The sequence below is a fragment of the Hyla sarda genome, chromosome 8 (genome assembly GCF_029499605.1).
Source record: "Hyla sarda isolate aHylSar1 chromosome 8, aHylSar1.hap1, whole genome shotgun sequence".
In the NCBI taxonomy this organism is placed as follows: Eukaryota; Metazoa; Chordata; class Amphibia; order Anura; family Hylidae; genus Hyla; species Hyla sarda.
In genome coordinates this window covers 12,087,715-12,108,886 of record NC_079196.1, presented here as the reverse complement: position 1 = coordinate 12,108,886, position 21,172 = coordinate 12,087,715, and the positions used below count along the sequence as shown (strand labels likewise).

The window sequence follows — 21,172 nt, the reverse complement described above, 5'->3', positions numbered from 1 at the left end:
AAGTTGCTCCTCCCCCCGGGCACTGAACCTACGTAACGCCCCCCCCCCCCCCTATGTTCACACGGCGGAATTCGACAAAATTAAAAAAGACATCTGAAATGCGGAAATTCGGCTGCGTGAATGGGACACTGGAACCCCCATTGAAGATAATGTGCACGAACATTTGCAGAATTTCCAGGCAGAATTTCGCACTCTGTATATCCATAGTGTAGCTGCTCTTAGTGTAAAGAAGCCTTTCCTCTATCTATATTGTAGGTGCTCTTAATATAAAGAGCCATTTCTTCTATCCATAGTGTAGGTGCGCTTAGTGTAAAGAAGTCTTTCCTCTATTTATAGTGTAGGTGCTCTCATTTCCTCTATCCATAGTGTAGCTGCTCTTAGTGTAAAGAAGCCTTTCCTCTATATCTATAGCATAGCTGCTCTTAGTGTAAATAAGCCTGTCCTCTATCTATAGTGTAACTGCTCTTAGTAAAAAGAGCCATTTCCTCTATCCATAATGTAGGTGCTCTTAGTGTAAAGGAGCCTTTCCTCTATCTATAGTGTGGCTGCTCTTATTATAAAGAAACCTTTCCTCTATCTATATTGTAGGTACTCTTAGGATAAACCAGCCATTTCCTCTATGCATAGTGTAGGTGCTCTTAGTGTAAAGAAGCCTTTCCTCTATCTATATTATAGGTATTCTTAGTATAAACAGCCATTTCCTCTATCCTTAGTGTAGGTGCTCTTAGTGTAAAGAAGCCTTTCCTCTATATATATTGTAGGTACTCTTAGGATAAACCAGCCATTTCCTCTATCCATAGTGTAGGTGCTCTTAGTGTAAAGAAACCTTTCCTCAATCTATACTGTGGCTGCCCTTAGCATAAAGAGCCATTTCCTCTATCCATAGTGTAGCTGCTCGTAATGTAAAGACGCCTTTCCTCTATCTATTGTGTAGGTGCTCTCATATTGTGACTGCTCTTACTGTAAAGAAGCTTTCTCTGTAACCATAATACAAAAGCTCTTAATGTAAAGAACCTGACAATCTATCATATTGTGACTGTTGCTAGTGTAAAGAACTTTCTTCTATTTGTAATATTACTGCTCTTAGCATAAAGAACCCTTCCTTTTTTCTGGAGGGGGGGAAGGTATTAAGCGATTGTATTCATTTGATGACCTTAAGCTTTTCGTATTCTCGTAACGTTGTATATATCATCGTTTCAGCCCCATTAGAAAACAACACAACTAGAATTATTGCCGGCATCATCCGCCCTGCAGGACGTCGCCACCTGGTGCACGGAGAAGGTATAGCAATGATCCCACATTAGCGCATCTCATGTTGGTTTTCATCCCAAAGCAGTGACAACTGCATCATCCGCCATATTGGTTAAGCCTTTTTTGCAATTCGGTTCTCATTGTGTGGCCCTCTGGCATCTCCAGACCGACCCATTATAAGAGGCTCCGTGGGGGCCGGGCTGACATTACACGGAGGCTTGGTCACTTGCAATGGACGACCCTCTTGGATCGTTGGGTGCTGGGGTGTATAACTGTGGGGGGATTCCCTGATAATTTGGGGGTCCTATCATGTCATTAAAGCAGTGTTTCCCAACCAGGGTGCCTCCAGCTGTTGCAAAACTACAACTCCCAGCATGCCCGGACCGCCAACGGCTGTCCGGGCATGTTGGGAATTGTAGTTTTGCAACAGCTGGAGGCTCCCTGGTTGGGAAACCCTGTATTAAAGTGACATGATCCAAAGGATATTATAATCATGACCCCCCCCGAGCCCCCTACCTCCATACTAGCGCTGGGGTCGAAGTCGTCGCACTCGGACTCCTCGGAGCTGTTATGATCCTGTTCATTCAAATGAAGCGAGAAAAAAAAATAAAAGATGAATGAGAAAGACAGAGAACGTATCACGACGGCGGCAAAAGTCGCGGTGGAGGTGAATTAAGATGCGGCGCCGTCTTTACATTACCGACCCTGGAGGGAGAAGACACAGTCATGGAAAGACACTAAAAATCTGATCGTATATATATAAAAAATAATTATTATAATATATATACATATGCATATATATATATATATATATATATATATATATATATATACACACACATCTATATAAAGTCTCACCCATACACCATAAACAACATTACCCAGAATAATTCCCTTCACTGTATTCTATTATTCCCCCTTGTGTTCTGCCATCCCGGAGTGTGACTGCTCTTACTGTAAAGAACTCTTCCACCTAACTGTAATGTGGCCGCTCCTTGAGTAAAAATAAAAACCCTCTTGCTTATATCCCTATTGTGACTGCTTATGGAGTAAAGAACCCTTCCCTCTATCCATATGAATGCTCTTAATCTAAAGAACCTTTTAGTCTATCTGTATTATGACCGTTTTTAGTGAGAAGAACTTCCCTCTATTCATAATATTACTGCTCTTAGAGAAAATAACCCTTCCTTTTATTCATAGTGTAGCTGTTCTTAGTATAAAGAAGCCTTTCCTCAATCAATCGTGTAACTGCTCTATCATATACTGTGGCTGCTCTTAGTGTAAAGAACCCTAATTTATATCCACAGTGTAGCTGCTCTTACTGTAAAGAAGCATTTCCTCTATCTGTAGTGTGGCTGCTCTTCATATAAAGAGCTGTTTCTTCTATCTATCGTGTAGGTGCTTTTAATGTAAAGAACCCTTCCCTCTATTCATTTTGTGATTGCTCTTACTGTAAAGAAGCTTTCTCTCTTACCATAACATAACAGCTCTTGATAATCTATCATATTGTGACTGTTTCTAGTGTAAAGAACATCGTTCTATTCGTAATATTACTGGTCTTAGCATAAAGAATCCTTCCTTCTATCTGTAGTGTAGCTGCTCTTAGTGTAAAGAACCCTTTCTTCTATATATAGTGTAGCTGCTCTTAGTGTAAAGGAGCCTTTTGTCAATCTATATTGTGGCTGCTCTTAGTGTAAAGAAGCATTTCCTCTATCGAGTGTGGTTGCTCATAGTGTACAGAACCCTTGCTTCTATCCATAGTGTAGCTGGTCTTAGTGTAAAGAATACTTCCCATTATCCATAGTGTGGCTCCTTTCAGTGTAAAGAAGCTTTAGTATATGATATTGTGACTGTTTCTAATGTAAAGAACTTCCCACTATACATATTACTGCTCTTAGTGTAAAGAAGCCTTCCTTCTATCTATAGTGTAGCTGCTCTTAGTGTAAAGAACCCTTCCATCTATCCATGGTGTATCTGCTTTTATTATAAATAACCCTTTCCTTCATCCATAGTGTGACTGCCCTTACTGAAAAAAACCCTTCCCTCTATATTCCAGCAGAGGCCTCAGGTGTTAAATCTCTTGTCGTCTAAAACATAAAACAGGGAATAAAAAGTTACATTTCTGCAGGTTTCAGTCCGGTCCGGAGATCTTCTCATCGGTCCTAGAAATAAATTCAGTCAATCAGCTCCAAGATGATTGTACGGCCGCCATCTCCAGTCTGTCCTCTAGGGGGAGCCACATACCACTAGATCATAACCTCTCACCAAGTTCAGAACCTCCTATTGTTTACATCCAGAGATTAACCCCATCCTGACCACGGACTTCTCACTGCTGAGAGTTTGCTGCAGTTTTCTCAGCTACAATCCTGTAACAAACCCTCAGCTGTATGGGGTTAGGGGGGGAGGGGGGTTATTTACAGAGATTATAATGTCTCCTGATACAATGATGGACGAGATCTCCGGGGCCCTGATAGGATCAGTTACAGGATTTGGGATTCCGTCTCTGGACATCACAGGTCACAACGACAAATTTATCACTTCCCTGTGTTACATCCTGTCTTATCCTCCAGAGCTGCACTCACTATTCTGCTGTTACATACTCATCCTACAGTCACCTCCAGAGCTGCACTCACTATTCTGCTGTTACATCCTGTCTTATCCTCCAGTCACCTCCAGAGCTGCACTCACTATTCTGCTGTTACATTCTCATCCTCCAGTCACCTCCAAAGCTGCATTCACTATTCTGCTGTTACATCATGTCTTATCCTCCAGAGCTGCACTCACTATTCTGCTGTTACATACTCATCATCCAGTCACCTCCAGAGCTGCACTCACTATTCTGCTGTTACATCCTGTCTTATCCTCCAGAGCTGCACTCACTATTCTGCTGTTACATCCTGTCTTATCCTCCAGTCACCTCCAAAGCTGCACTCACTATTCTGCTGTACATCCTTTCTTATACTCCAGAGCTGCACTCACTATTCTGCTGTTACATCCTGTCTTATCCTCCAGTCACCTCCAAAGCTGCACTCACTATTCTGCTGTACATCCTTTCTTATACTCCAGAGCTGCACTCACTATTCTGCTGTTACACCCTGTCTTATCCTCCAGTCACCTCCAGAGTTGCATTCACTATTCTGCGGTTACATCCTGTCTTATCCTCCAGTCACCTCCAGAGCTGCACTCACTATTCTGCTGTTATATCCTGTCTTATCCTCCAGTCACCTCCAGAGCTGCACTCACTATTCTGCTGTTACATCGTGTCTTATCCTCCAGTCACCTCCAGAGCTGCACTCAATATTCTACTGTTACACCCTGTCTTATCCTCCAGTCACCTCCAGAACTGCACTCACTATTCTGCGGTTACATCCTGTCTTATTCTCCAGTCACCTCCAGAGCTGCACTCACTATTCTGCTGTTACATCCTGTCTTATACTCCAGTCACCTCCAGAGCTGCACTCACTATTCTGCGGTTACATCCTGTCTTATCCTCCAGTCACCTCCAGAGCTGCACTCACTATTCTGCTGTTACATCATGTCTTATCCTCCAGTCACCTCCAGAGCTGCACTCACTATTCTGCTGTTACATCATGTCCTATATTCCAGTCATCTCCAGAGCTGCACTCACTATTCTGCTGGTATATCCTCAGTTCTGCAGGCTGCCCTCTTCCTCTGGTGGTGCTCTGCCTGCACAGAACACGCTCCACTTCTGAGCATTATGGGAGATGTAGTATTTACAGCCAACACTGGGGGGCAACAGGGAGCGTTTTGTGATCCCAGATCAGACATTACTAGTGAACCTCGGTGCTGATAGGACGAGTAGTAGAGAGCAGATGTCCTGCAGCAGCTTTGGATGTGAGTGGAGAAGATGATGGAGAAGTAGACAGACTGGCACAATGATTTACATCAGTGGTCTCCAAACTGCGGCCCTCCAGATGTTGCAAAACTACAACTCCCAGCATGCCCGGACAGCCGTTGGCTGTCCGGGCATGCTGGGAGTTGTAGTTTTGCAACATCTGGAGGGCCGCAGTTTGGAGACCACTGATTTACATGTCCTTGTATCCAGAAGTGAACTATTAATGATGACAGAGCCGTCAATCAGCCGGGAGGGGGCGGAGCTGATGAATCCCTGGCGCAGGCGCTCACCGCACGTACTACACGCTCTCCTATAAATCGTCTCAGGACACTGCGGGCAGGCGGCACGTGAGGACATTGATGAGGACACAGATCATACACATTACACGTAATAACTCCAGGTACATCAAGGGTTAATATCCAAACCAGAACATCATTGTCATTACTCTCCGTTATTTTATTTATTTTAGAACAAAAGTTCCTATTCTGTGATTAGTCTGTATTCTGTGATTAGTCTGTATTCTGACACAGAGCTCCAAACCCCCAGCACAGCACAAACATAAAACCAATTCAGAAGCTACCTAAGGCCACCACTAGGGGAGCTGATGTTACACAACAATAAACAAGGGGCTCCAGAGCTCCCCCTAGTGGTGACTGCAGTTTACTAGCTAATTTGTCATGTTATGATGCAGGGAATTTGGAGCTTTGTATCAGGAAAACATCGCTCTGACCTGTTTATAGTTGTAGCAGAATATGTTATAGAATCCTAGACCTAAAATAACATTGGAATTATAAATGGAAAATCACATTAAAGGGGCACTCCTCTGGAAAACATTTTTTTAAATCAACTGGTGCCAGAAAGTTAAACAGATTTGTAAATGACTTCTATTTAAAAATCTTAATCCTTCCACTACTTATCAGCTGCTATATATTGCACAGGAAGCTCTTTCCTTTTTTTCATTCCCTTTCTGTCTGACCACAGTGCTCTCTGCTGACACCTCTGTCCATTTTAGTAACTGTCCAGAGCAGGAGAGGTTTTCTATGGGGATATGCTCCTGCTCTGGACAGTTCCTCAAATGGACAGAGGTGTCAGCAGAGAGCACTGTGGTCAGGCAGAAAGGTAATTCAAGAATAAAAAGAACTTCCTGTGGATCATACAGCAGCTGATAAGTACTGGAAGGATTAAGATTTTTAAATAGACGTAATTTACAAATCTGTTTAACTTTCTGGCAACAGTTGAAGAACTATATATATATATTTTTTTTTTTCCCCAAAGGTGTACCCCTTTAAGCCTTAGGCACAAGTGTATAGAAATATTCTCCATAAACAGCAGAGTCACTGATACATACATTATATTACTGATCCTGCGTTATATCCTGTATTATACTCCAGAGCTGTACTCACTATTCTGCTGGTGAGGTCACTGTGTACATACATTACATTACTTATCCTGTACTGATCCTGAGTTATATCCTGTATTATACTCCAGAGCTGCACTCACTATTCTGCTGGTAAGGTCACTGTGTACATACATTACATTACTTATCCTGTACTGATCCCGAGTTATATCCTGTATTATACTCCAGAGCTGTACTCACTATTCTGCTGGTGAGGTCACTGTGTACATACATTACATTACTTATCCTGTACTGATCCCGAGTTATATCCTGTATTATACTCCAGAGCTGTACTCACTATTCTGCTGGTGAGGTCACTGCGTACATACATTACATTACTTATCCTGTACTGATCCTGAGTTATATCCTGTATTATACTCCAGAGCTGTACTCACTATTCTGCTGGTGAGGTCACTGTGTACATACATTACATTACTTATCCTGTACTGATCCTGAGTTATATCCTGTATTATACTCCAGAGCTGTACTCACTATTCTGCTGGTGAGGTCACTGTGTACATACATTACATTACTTATCCTGTACTGATCCTGAGTTATATCCTGTATTATACTCCAGATCTGTACTCACTATTCTGCTGGTGAGGTCACTGTGTACATACATTACATTACTTATCCTGTACTGATCCTGAGTTATATCCTGTATTATACTCCAGAGCTGTACTCACTATTCTGCTGGTGAGGTCACTGTGTACATACGTTACATTACTTATCCTGTACTGATCATGAGTTATATCCTGTATTATACTCCAGGGCTGTACTCACTATTCTGCTGGTGAGGTCACTGTGTACATACGTTACATTACTTATCCTGTACTGATCCTGAGTTATATCCTGTATTATATCCCAGAGCTGTACTCACTATTCTGCTGGTGAGGTCACTGTGTACATACATTACATTACTTATCCTTTACTGATCCTGAGTTATATCCTGTATTATACCCCAGAGCTGTACTCACTATTCTGCTGGTGACGTCACTGTGTACATACATTACATTACTTATCCTGTACTGATCCTGAGTTATATCCTGTATTATACTCCAGAGCTGTACTCACTATTCTGCTGGTGAGGTCACTGTGTACATACATTACTTATCCTGTACTGATCCTGAGTTATATCCTGTATTATACTCCAGAGCTGTACTCACTATTCTGCTGGTGAGGTCACTGTGTACATACATTACATGACTTATCCTGTACTGATCCTGAGTTATATCCTGTATTATACTCCAGAGCTGTACTCACTATTCTGCTGGTGTATGTACACGGTGACTGCTGTTTCTGGAGATGTATTCTTTCTGTGATGTTTGGACCCTCTATATTGCCTCTAGGGGTGACGGGCAGCAGCAGTTTCCTGACATGCATGACCCAAAGCTTTGTCATATGGAGGGGAAACATTACAGGACACAATGACAACACTGGGGATGACAGAAGCCAGGACATGTAGGAGCAGCGTCCATGCATCCAATCCAGAGCCGCATTCATACCTGAAGCACATGCCGGGGCAACCAATGGAATCCTGGGAAACATTGGACACAATGTTTACAGGGGAGGACACAGGAGACAATGTAACAGAATCCCTGCATGTTCTGTACCTGGACACGGGGACAGGACTGAGACAAGACATCGTGACAATGTGTCAGTGAGTCGTCTGCTGCACCATAAAGGGATCAGGTCACGTTTTTACCTCCTCACCATTAAAGGGGTATTCCAGGAAAAAACGTTTTTTTATATATCAACTGGCTCCAGAAAGTTAAACAGATTTGTAAATCACTTCTATTAAAAAATCTTAATCCTTTCAGTACTTATGAGCTTCTAAAGTTAATGTTGTTCTTTTCTGTCTAAGTGCTCTCTGATGACACGTGTCTCGGGAACCGCCCAGTTTAGAAGCAAATCCCCATAGCAAACCTCTTCTAAACTGGGCGGTTCCCAAGACACGTGTCATCAGAGAGCACTTAGACAGAAAAGAACAACCTTAACTTCAGAAGCTCATAAGTACTGAAAGGATTAAAAAATTAGAAGTAATTTACAAATCTGTTTAACTTTCTGGAGCCAGTTGATATATAAAAAAAAGTTTTTTTCCTGGATAACCCCTTTAACCCTTCAAAAGCCACATCCTGATCCACTCTTTCCCAACCAGGGTTCATCCAGCTGTTGCAAACCTTCAACTCCCAGCATGCCCGGACAGCCTTCGGCTGTCCGGGCATGCTGGGAGTTGTAGTTTTGCAACAGCTGGAGGCACTCTGATTGGGAAACACTGTCCTGATCTCTCACATTTTAGTCGTTTTGTTGGAATCTATCCTGTCTGTTGAAGGGGTTATCCAGGAAATTTTTTTTTTTTTTAAATATCAACTGGGTCCAGAAAGTTAAACAGATTTGTAAATTACTTCTATTAAAAAACTCTTAATCCTTTCAGCACTTATGAGCTTCTGAAGTTGAGTTGTTCTTTTTGGTCTAAGTCCTCTCTGATGACACGTGTCTCGGGAACTGTCCAGTTTAGAAGCAAATCCCCATAACAAACCTCTTCTACTCTGTGCAGTTCCCGAGACAGACAGAGATGTCAGCAGAGAGCACTGTTGCCAGACAGAAAAAAAACACTCAACTTCAGCAGCTGATAATTATTGAAAGGATTAAGATTTTTTAATAGAAGTAATTTACAAATCTGTTTAGCTTTCTGGAGCCAGTTGATCATATATATACCGGTATATTAATATATATATATATAAAAAAAAGTTTTTTCCTGGAATACCCCTTTAACCCACCGCTGCCTGGAGACCTCACACACCAACCAGCATGCAGCGCCCGCTCGTGTCATATGCAAGGTAAAAAAATAAAAATATATTCGTACAAAAGTGCGATATAAATGAGCGCCATGCAAAGTCCTGCAGAAATGAAAACAGAAATGGCATAAAACCTGCGTCCTGCAGGAGGAGCGGGATGTGGTGATCTGACCCGCCGGGTCCGGCTCCTTACTCACTTTCACCTTGCTGCCCAGACCCTCCACGGTTTTACACTGGCCGTTTGCCTCCTTGCCGTCCCGTTTTCTCATGCGGAGCGTGTGCCAAGAACATGACTTCCTGTTGTACCAAAAAACGCACCAATCAAATGGCAGAACTGAAAGGAGAGCGAAGACAGGGGGCGCCGTCCACACGGGGCAGGATCCTAATGAGAAGCTCAGAAAACATTTCAAGCACACGTCATGCAAGTTAGAGGAAGGAGGCACCAGCCGCGGCCCCCCGGAGCCGGAGTCACATGATCTCATCATAGAAAGTAACAAAAAAAAAAAAAACACATAACAGGAAATTATATACACTGCTCAAAAATATAAAGGGAACACTAAGATAACACATCGTAGATTTGAATGAACTAATCGTATGAAATACTTTCCTCTTTACATAGTTGAATGCGCTGACAACAAAATCACACAAAAATTATCAATGGAAATCAAATGTATTAACCCATGGAGGTCTGGATATGGAGTCACACTCAAAATCACAGAGGAAAACCCCACTACAGACTGATCCAACTTTATGTAATGTCCTTAATACAAGTCCCAATGAGGCTCAGTAGTGTGTGTGGCCTCCACGTGCCCGTATGACCTCCCTACAACGTCTGGGCATGATCCTGATGAGGTGGAGGATGGTCTCCTGAGGGATGTCCTCCCAGACCTGGACTAAAGCATCCGCCAACTCCTGGACAGTCTGTGGTGGATGGAGCGAGACGTCCCAGATGTGCTCAATCGGATTCAGGGGAACGGGCGGCCAGTCCATAGCATCAATGCAGGAACTGCTGACACACTCCAGCCACATGAGGTCTAGCATTGTCTTGTATTAGGAGGAACCCAGGGCCAACCGCACCAGCATATGGTCTCACAAGGGGTCTGAGGATCTCATCTCGGTACCTAATGGCAGTCAGGCCACCTCTGGCAAGCACATGGAGGGCTGTGCGGCCCCCAAAGAAATGCCACCCCACACCATTACTGACCCACCGCCAAAATGGTCATTCTGGAGGATGTTGCAGACAGCAGAACGTTCTCCACGGCGTCTCCAGACTGTCACGTGCTCAGTGTGAACCTGCTTTCATCTGTGAAGAGCACAGGGAGTCAGTGGTGAATTTGCCAATCTTGGTGTTCTCTGGCAAATGCCAAACGTCCTGCACGGTGTTTGGCTGTAAGCACAACCCCCACCTGTGGACGTCGGGCCCTTGTACCACCCTCATGGAGTCTGTTTCTGACCGTTTGAGTGGACACATACACATTTGTGGCCTGCTGGAGGTCATTTTGCAGGGCTCTGGCAGTGCTCCTCCTGCCACTGGGTTGTTGCCCTCCTACAGCCTCCTCCACGTCTCCTGATGTACTGGCCTGTCTCCTGGTAGCGCCTCCATGCTCTGGACACTATGCTGACAGACACAGCAAACCTTCTTGCCACAGCTCACATTGATGTGCCATCCTGGATGAGCTGCACTACCTGAGCCACTTGTGTGGGTTGTAGACTCTGTCTCATGCTACCACTAGAGTGAAAGCGCCGCCAGCATTCAAAAGTGACCAAAACATCAGCCAGGAGGCATAGGAACTGAGAAGTGGTCTATGGTCACTACCTGCAGAACCACTCCTTTATTGGGGGTGTCTTGCTAATTGCCTATAATTTCCACCTGTTGTCTGTTCCATGTGAAATTGATTGTCAATCAGTGTTCTTCCTGAGTGGACAGTGGGATCTCACACAAGTGTCAGTGCCTTGTTGTTACATTGTGTTGTTTGAGTGTTCCCTTTATTTTTTTGAGCAGTGTAACATACCTAAATATCAGGGTCCGCACCAACCAGTCACACATCAGGATCCAGTGGTTTGGGGTGACGTATGACTGGTTGTTGCGTTCAGTCTGTTCTATCAGCGAATTATTTCACCTGATTCCAACCAATGGGAGGAACCGATCATCTCACCTGCGCTACCGCCACAAGGAGAACAAAAACACCCGACACATTCGTCCCCCACTGAGAATCCGAAATCAGTGGAAACAATTCGCCAGGTTTCCTATTCTGAGGCAGGAAGTTTTCACACCCCCTCTATAAGGCTCCGGCCTCCTCCTGACCCAAAGAACACGACTCATATAAAGAACAGAAGACAAAGAATTCCAAAAACATTTCATATGACAGAACAAAATGAACGTCATCAGAGGATCCCGGAGGTGATCAGGTTTCTTATTACGGCTGCGGAGGACACATTGGGGTAGAGCGGGTGCCCATCTGTTCCCTGGACACGGATCTGTCTCACATTCTATTCTAGATTATTCTGGGGTAATGTGAGCGGTCATCTAGAACCCTGTCATCTTATCTAGGACCTCATTATCTCACCTCATGTGTAGTTCAATATCCTCCTCTTGTGTGTTCTAGAACTTCCTTTCACATTGGGGTTTATTTACTAAGAGTGTTGTGTAGTTTCTCTTTGTGGGTTTTGATTTTTCCCTACATTTTGCTTTTTTTTTTACACCTGTTCTGATCTGTCGGGTTTTCCTCAGATGAAATCCACCACATTTTCTGTGGAAACCTGTAAATATGTTGGGATTTTTCAAAACTGTCGGGGACACACCCCTTTTGTTGGGGATACGCCCACTTTCTCCAGTGACCACGCCCCTCCCCCCCCTTGTAAAATGGAGGGTTTTTGTATTTTTTTTGGTCGCAAATGCCGTAAGACACAATTTGAGCGCAAAACCCGACAAAAAAAAAAAGAGTCTGGATCCCGTTAATAAATAAACCCCATTGTGTGCTTTGAAATCTCCTCTTGCCGGGTGTTCTAGAACCCTAGTAAGTTCTAGAACACCATCTGGCCTTAAGTTTTAGAACCTTATTGGTGTTCTAGATCCTTGTTTATTCACTGTGCATTCTTTATACTAGATCATATCTCATCAATCTCTCCCCAAATCCTCATCGACTCTACATGTGTTCTAGATTATCCTCCCCTTGTGTTCTAGATCACATCTACTCTTTCATGAATAAGCCCCACATCTCCTACCTCTTCTCCTTGACCCCGAAAATTTCAACAATCCTCATTCTCCCCAGAACTTTATCATCTTCTTTTATCATATATTCTAGATCCTCATCATCTTGTCTCCAACCTCATCATTACACCCCAACAAGTTTCACCATCCCACCCCCGCAGCTTCTCATCCTTTAGCCTCTTTTCCTAATCTTCTTCATCCTCTTACCCCTGTGTCCCGTATACCTACATCATCCCTACAATCCCCCTCCTCTCACGCCAGCTCCTCCGCCATATTGTCCTGACTCAGCCGCTCCACCTCTTTTCTTCATTAGCCTCTACTCTATGTTCTGGACATCACCTGGAGAATATGTGGGGATGGGGGTTCAGTACGGATTTTGGATGCTGACCCTGGCGATCTGTTAGTGCAAACACCATGCACAAGCATCTCGAGTGTGAACGTAGAACGTCAGTGTTATATCTTCACAGCAAATCAGAATTGTGTATGAGGTGACGGTGGAGAGAACCTTGTATTAGAGATCAGATGGTGGCGGATCCCAGTATCATAAAGACTGGAACGTGGTATTAAAGGGGTACTCCGCTGGAATTTTTTTTTTCTTTAAATCAACTGGTGTCAGAAAGTTAAACAGATTTGTAAATTATTTCTATTTAAAAATCTTAACCCTTTCAGTACTTAGCTGCTGTATGCTCCACAGGAAGTTCTTTTCATTTAAAAAAATGTTTCTGTCTGACCACAGTGCTCTCTGCTGCCACCTCTGTCCATGTCAGGAATTGTCCAGAGCAGGAGAGCTTTGCTATGGGGATTTGCTCCTGCTCTGGACAGTTCCTGACATGGACAGAGGTGTCAGCAGAGAGCACTGTGGTCAGACAAAAAGGAATTTCAAAAAGAAAAGTACTTCTTCGGTAGTATACAGCAGCTGATAAGTACTTGAAGGATTAAGATTTTTAAATAGAAGTAATTAACAAATCTGTTTAACTTTTTGGCACCAGTTGATTTCAATTTTTTTCTTCCCAGCGGAGTAACCCTTTAAGATTCATGCATAGAAACAATTTCCTCATCTAGAAAAGTGGTCTCAAACTGTGGCCTTCCAGCTGTTGCAAAAAGTCAACTCCCAACATGCTGGGAGTTGACGTTTTGCATAAGCTGGAGGGTTGGGCCCCAGTTTAAAACCACTGATCTAGAACCTAAAACGTCTTGCATCATCTACAACCGTAGTCTTAAAGGGGACCTCCAGGATTATATAAAGGTGGCTACGGATTCTAAGACTGGTCACTGTATGTTGATTCTGTTGGGGTGGTGTATGTGTCGGGATTGGGGGGGCATACTATGTGTCAGAATCGGAGGAGGGGGGGGGGATGTGTTGGGATAGGGGGAGAATTTACCTAAATCCTGGACATCCCCTTTAAGAACACAAATACAGTATGTGCGAATAACAATTGTCTATAAACAACATCCCAGTGGGGTGCAGAGGTTTCAGGGGCCCCTGGGCCCAATGCCTGAAGGGGGCCCCATTATTATAAATAGCCTGGGATTGTTGGGCCCCCTTTACATAGGAGCCCAGGAGCTTCCCCTTATACCCCTTATTGGTGATTGTTAATAAAACTTAACATTTTAATAATATCAAAAAATTCACATAAAAAAACTGAAAACATTTTTTAAATTAAATAAAATAAAAATAAGAAAAAAAAGAAAAAAAAAAAGAAAACTGTTGGTGCCTCATGACACATGCCGATCCTGGTGAAAATTTATTTTACATATTTAAAATAGTACATTTAAAATTATTAGTTACAATACAGGTACAATGATGAACATTGTGACTAGCATTATATTGCACGATCTGACGTCATCAATAGGACTGAGGTTTCTTTTTTTTTTCTCTCTTTTTGTCTTTTTTTTTTTTTCTTTTAAATAGTGCAAAATACTTTATACAGGAATGTACTTGGGGGGGGGGGGGGGCGAGAGGCGCGCAAAAACAAAATATATCTTACAGGTTTATCGTGAACATATATATATATATTAAAATAAACAAAAAAAAATAGTCCAAATAAATCGGGAGAATGACAGCTGTACATAGAAATTGCCACAGACAACAGAATAAATCTCCTCGTCGAGGAGCCTGGCTCAGTCCCAACACAGTCCTATCAGCAATTTACAGTATGGTAACATGGCACATAGTCCAGTCCGAGGGGGGGAAGGGTGTTCCGCGTTCAGTACGAGGAAGCAGCGTCATCTATACAGAACTCAGCTTTTACCGTTTTACCGGTTTCTGTACAAGTATTAACAAAAAAAATAATAAAAAAAAATAATTATAATAATAATAAAAAAAAAAGAAAAGAAAAAAAAGAAAAAGAAAAAAAAGAGCGTCCTGCCTGGCGCCGGCCACGCCGCAGGCTCCACATTCAACTCTTCTTCCGAAAGCTGTGAAAAAACCCAGCAGAAATTCCCTATAATCCACACACCGCGGCAGGTCAGCACTTACTTGATGCTTCTGTCGTTACTGTCAGCAGAAGGTTTAGTAATGTGCCCCAAAATGGAGCCAGGGATCCAGCCTTCGGCCGCCGGCGAGTGGTCATTGGACGGCCGGTAGACAAGGAACATGTTCTGCTGGTTGATGGCCAGGACTTGTACAATTTCCCCTTGGTAGACGCAGATCTCGTTCTCCTTCAGTGCATAGTAATCTTGGATAACAGCCATGGCGTTGGTCCCGTTACACCCGGCCAGCTCGTTCTGCGGGGGCGGGTCAGGAGAGGAAAGGGGGAGGGGTTAATCGGGTGAACTGCCCAGGAGGAAAAAGCTTAACGTTTTCCTGCACTGAAGAAAATTGCCACAAACCTAGAGGCACAGTGTTTCCCAACTGATGTGGCTCCAGCTGTCGAAAAGCTAGAACTCCCAGCTGTTGGTGGTCCGGGCATGCTGGGAGTTCTAGTTTTGCAAGAGCTGGAGGCACACCGGTGTGGAAACACTGCTCCAGAAGCAGGATTTACAGTGTCTCCAGAACTGTCTCTCTCCAGCTGTTGCAAAACTACAACTCCCAGCATGCCCAGATGCCAAAAGGCTCTCACGGCAAGATGTAGATTTGCAACATTTAAAACGTTTATTTTGGACAATTTTCTGTTGTCTCCGTTTCGGCAGTGTTTTCCAAATAGTGCCTCCAGCTGTTGCAAAACTACAACTCCAAGCATGTCTGGACAGCCAACAGCTGGGGACACCCTGGCTGGGAAACACTTAAGGGGAGATGTACCAAAACCTGTCCAGAGGAAAAGATGCTGAGTTGCCCCTAGCAACCAATCAGATCGCTGCTTTCATTTTTCAGAGGCCTTTTCAATAATTAAAGAAGCGATCTGATTGGTTGCTATGGGCAACTCAGCAACTTTTAATCCGGACAGATTTTAATAACTCTCCCCCATTAGAGTTGATACATTGTAATTTTTCAACAAAAAATATGGCAACAATGTAAAACTAAATTCACGCTAATTTTTTTTGTCTCAGTTTTAGCAGTGTTTTTAAAATAGTGTCTCCAGCTGTTGCAAAACTACAACTCCCAGCATGCCCGGACAGCCAAAGGCAGTCCGAGCATGCTGGGAGTTGTAGTTTTGCAACAGCTGGAGGAACACTGGGTGGAAAACACTGCTTCAGAAGCAGGATTAAAGGGTTTGTCCGGTGAAAAAACTTTTTTTTTTTATATATCAATTGGCTCCAGAAAGTTAAACAGATTCGTAAATTACTTCTATTATAAAATCTTAATCCTTTCAGTACTTATGAGCTGCTGAAGTTGAGTTGTTGTTTTCTGTCTAAGTGCTCTCTGATGACACGTGTCTCGGGAACTGTCCAGAGTAGAAACAAATCCCCATAGCAAACCTCTTCTACTCTGTGCAGTTCCTGAGACAGACAGAGATGTCAGCAGAGAGCACTGTTGCCAGAAAGAAAAGAACAACTCAACTTCAGCAGCTGATAATTATTGGAAGGATTAAGATTTTTTTTATAGAAGTAATTTACAAATCTGTTTAACTTTATGGAGCCGGTTGAGATATATATATATATATATATATATATATATATAAAAAAAAAAAAAAGTTTTTTCCTGGATAACCCCTTTAACAGTCTTTCCTGAACTGTGTCTTTCCAGCTGTTCTAACACTACAACACCCAGCATGCCCCAGACAGACAAAGGACTTTCATGGCATGATGGGTAGTTTTGTAATATCTGTACAAGAAGAGAAAAGTTTTTTAAGCATTGCAATTTTGCAACGGTTTTGTCAGAGCATGATGAGAGTTGTAGATTTGCAAAATGTTTATTATGGTGAAACTTTTTATGTAATTTTTTTAAATTTATTTACTTATTTGTTTTTGATCTGTAAAATTTTTTAACAATTAGCAATAAGCAGTTGTAGTTTTGTAACATCTCAGTCAAGGCATGATGGGACTTTTAGTGTTGCAACATTTGTATAAAGAAGTGAAAAAGTTTTGCAGCATTGCAACTGTGCACCAGTTTAGTCAGCGCAGGATGAGTGTTGTAGTTTTGCAACATATATAAAAGTTTTGCAGCAGTTTTGTAAAATGCATGATGGGAATTGTAGTTTTGCAAACAGTTTGTCAGGGCATGATGGAAGCTGTAGTTCTCCCAACAGCTGGAGAGCCACAGGTTGGGGAAAACAGATCTACATTGTAACATGTGATTTGCACTTATATTATCAGACTGCAACAATGTAACAGTAAGTGTCAAGGTTCATACAGATAAGGCTCACAGTACACATCACCATTACCGTATATACTTGAGTATAAGCCGACCCGAATATAAGCCGAGGCCCCCTAATTTTACCCCAAAAACCCAGGAAAAGTCATTGAATCGACTATAAGCCTAGGGTGGGAAATACATCATCCCCCATGTCATTATCCAGACCCCCCGTCATCATCCCCCCCCCCCTCTTCATCATAACCGGGTGTCAATCCCTTCATCAGTGGTCTTCAACCTGCAGACCTCCAGATGTTGCCAAACTACAACTCCCAGCATGCCCGGACAGCCATCGGCATGCTGGGAGTTGTAGTTTTGAAACCTCTGGAGGTCCGCAGGTTGAAGACCACTGCGGCCTTCGTCATCATCCATCCCCCCCCCTTCATCATCACCGCCTGTCAATCCCTTCATCAGTGGTCTTCGACTTGCGGACCTCCAGATGTTGCAAAACTACAACTCCCAGCACTCTGGAGGTCCGCAGGCCTTCGTCATCATCCAGCCAATCCCCCCCCCCCCCCCCACCTTTTGTTTTGTACTCACCCCCCCCCCCCCCCCTGGCGGGAAGTTAGGGTGAGCTGGTCCGGGCCATCTCTGCGGCAGGGACCGTCCGGTGGGGATGGTTAGTCGTTGCGGGCTGTCCATTTTCACCAGGGGGGGTGCCTCTTCTCCGTTTCTCCGTGCCCGGACTAGTGACGTTGCCTTTACGACGACGACCAGGGACGTTGCGCATGAACGTCCCTGTGAGTCGTCGTCAAGGCAATGTCACTACTCCAGGGCCGGGCCCAAAGCGCAGAGAAGAGGCCCCCCCCCCGGTGAAAATGGACAGCCCGCAACGACTAATCCTCCCCACCGGACGGTCCCTGCAGCAGAGATGGCCCGGACCAGCTCACCCTAACTTCCCGCCGAGGGGAGGTGAGTACAAAACAAAAGGGGGGGGGGGGGGGGGGCTGGTTGATGACGAAGGCCGCAGTGGTCTTCAACCTGCGGACCTCCAGAGGTTTCAAAACTACAACACCCAGCATGCTCAGACAGCCGATGGCTGTCCAGGCTTGCTGGGAGTTGTAGTTTTGCAACATCTGGAGGTCCGCAGGTTGAAGACCACTGATGAAGGGATTGACAGGCGGAGAGTTCACTCGAGTATAAGCCGAGGGGGGCGTTTTCAGCACGAAAAATCGTGCTGAAAAACTCGGCTTATACTCGAGTATATACGGTAGTCACAGTCATGGTGTGTATGGGAAGGGTGGGATGGAATTAACCCAGTGTTTTCCAATCAGGTTGCCACCAGTTGTTGCAGAGCCGCTGGGGGTCCCGGCTGTCCGGACATGTTGGGAGTTGTAGTTTTGCAACAGCTGGAGACACCCTGGTGGGGAAACACTGGATGAGGACCAGGAGTAATATACCAATCTCTCTATTTACAGGGCCCTTATATCCCATGGAGATTATATGTCGGGGGTCTCCCATAGATTACCTGGCTGACATCGTACTTCTCTGCCGGCTGGTATAGATCATACCCTGGGCTGCCGTTGGAGGTAGGTATTTTCCGTTGCGGTAACGACTGATTCCGGGTAGGTAGGTTGATGCACTTTTCCGAGCCCATGGGGGTGGTGGAGAGGGGTCTGTTGCTGGGGGTGGGCGCCCGGCTCATCTGCGGCTTGTTCATGGCTGCGTTGCTTTCCTTGCGCTGGTATTCTATGGGTGATTGTAGCGCTGCGCGTACGGTACAGAGAGGAGAGAGTCGTCAAGTCACATGTTCACGTACAACATGGGAAAATAATAACAATCATTTTCTATGACCCAGCGGTCACACGGAGCGCAAAATTAAAAACCCGTTCTGATCATGTCCGGCACAGCCGAGGAAGAACTGATACATTGTAACAAGCTCTGCAGCCGTGCCACTGCCGGACATGATCTGGACGGGTGTGTGGAACTGAAACCAAAGGACTAATACAGTGTTTCACAATCAGCTCGTTCTGCGGGGGCGGGTCAGGAGGGACGGAGGAGGGGCTAATTGGGCGAACTGCCCAGTTGGAAAATGGTATAAGTTTTTTTGCACTGAAGAAAATTCCCACCATCCCCCAGAGGCAGTGTTTCCTATCCAGTGTGCCTCCAGCTGTTGCAAAACTACAACTCCCAGCATGCCCGGACAGCCTTCGGCTGTCCAGGCATGCTGGTAGTTGTAGTTTTGCAACAGCTGGAGGCACCCTAATACAATGATGATGCTTTATTTACATTAAACTAGAAGAACCCACCTCACACACTGGGTGGGGGTCGCGGAGACCTAATACTTCTTACAGCTGAGGGCTTGTTACAGTGTATCAGTGCAGACTGCAGAGGCTTATACAATGATAACATTTACCAAACCCTCAGCTGCGAGAAGTATAAGGTCAGGGTGGGCTTTCAGCCATTTGGATATAAACAAGAATGTTCTCATTCACCGACACTGCTTGCTGGCAATGAAAAGAAGCCAATCTGACCTGACTGATCTAACCATTAGTTCTTACACAGCTGATGAGTTGTTACAGTGTGTCAGTAGGTAATCATCTGTAAGCTAAACACAGCAGCAAAACTAATCTTCGACATGTTCTGGGTATTAGTGCTAACCTTCACTGATACATTGTAACAACCTTTCAGCTTAATGGACTATTTTTCTATCACTGACAGCAAGCAGAGATCTAGACAATGTGAGAAATTCATTAGAAACCCTAAGCAGTGTATTTTTTATTTATTTTTTTACTAAAATAATGTAGTGATAAACATTGGACTGGCCCTTTAATTCAGTGAAGGAAACTTCAGACCTGGTGGGCAGTGCGGTCTGTGGACACGCGGCATCATACAGGTGAGTGTGAACAGCGACATACAGCAGTTCAAGTCATACACGGCTCCATGCACACCTCGCACGCTCAATACACATTAGTATGAAGAGGAAGAGAATGACTTACTGGGAGGAGGGGACGGGCGCAGCCATGAGAGGAAGAGAAGCGCGAGAGTTAACAAGACAGTGACAAGACGAGAGGAGAAGCGGCATTAACACATTCATTACTGAGACACAAGATTAACCCTTCACTGCAGGTATGGGCACCATTACAGCTCCCACACAGGCTATCACCCAGCTTTCCTGATCAGTCAATCTAGTCCACACCCTGCACCCGCATGGCATACCAAGGATGATCTGCCATTCAGAAGTCTGAGAAAGCTGAGTGACAAGCCCAGTGGGAGCTGTTATGGAAGCCATACCGGCTGATCCTTGGCTCACAGTTTTATACTACAGTCCTATGTATCCTATAGTCAACCCCATTATTCTATAGTCCACTATACACTCCACCCCATTATTCTAGAGTCCAGTACACAATCCACCCTATTATCCTATAGTTCAGTACACCCCACTATCTTATAGTCCACCCCATTATCCTATAGTCAACCCCATTATCCTATAGTTCAGTACACAATCCACCCTATTATCCTATAGTCCACCCCATTATCCTATAGTTCAGTACACAATCCACTCTATTATCCTATAGTCTACCCCATTATCCTATAGTTCAGTACACAATCCACCCTATTATCCTATAGTCCACCCCATTATCCTATAGTCAACCCCATTATCCTATAGTTCAGTACACAATCCACCCTATTATCCTATAGTCTACCCTATTATCCTATAGTTCAGTACACAATCCACTCTATTATCCTATAGTCTACCCCATTATCCTATAGTTCAGTACACAATCCACCCTATTATCCTATAGTCTACCCCATTATCCTATAGTTCAGTACACCCCAATATCTTATAGTCCACCCCATTATCCTATAGTCCACTCCATTATCCTATAGTCCACCCCATTATCCTATAGTCCACCCCATTATCTTATAGAACACCCCATTATCTTATAGTCCACCCCATTATCTTATAGTCCACCCCATTATCCTA

The 21,172-nt window shown here is 44.1% G+C and overlaps 1 protein-coding gene across 8 annotated transcripts in view; it reads right to left on the bottom strand.

The window, feature by feature from the left end:
• Window positions 1-21,172, bottom strand: part of KALRN (kalirin RhoGEF kinase) — a 353,691-nt gene that overhangs the window by 11,924 nt on the left and 320,595 nt on the right. For 4 of the 8 annotated variants that reach the window (XM_056535719.1, XM_056535723.1, XM_056535721.1 and 1 more), the window contains 4 exons: window positions 18,713-18,951; window positions 14,992-15,239; window positions 9,436-9,598; window positions 1,768-1,827 (listed from right to left, as the gene is read on the bottom strand). In XM_056535719.1, the coding sequence (XP_056391694.1) occupies window positions 1,768-1,827; window positions 9,436-9,598; window positions 14,992-15,239; window positions 18,713-18,951 (710 nt within the window). Of the gene's footprint in view, window positions 1-1,767; window positions 1,828-9,435; window positions 9,599-14,244; window positions 15,240-18,712; window positions 18,952-21,172 lie in introns of those variants that run through there. The other 4 variants (XM_056535720.1, XM_056535722.1, XM_056535724.1 and 1 more) reach the window with 4 other exon arrangements.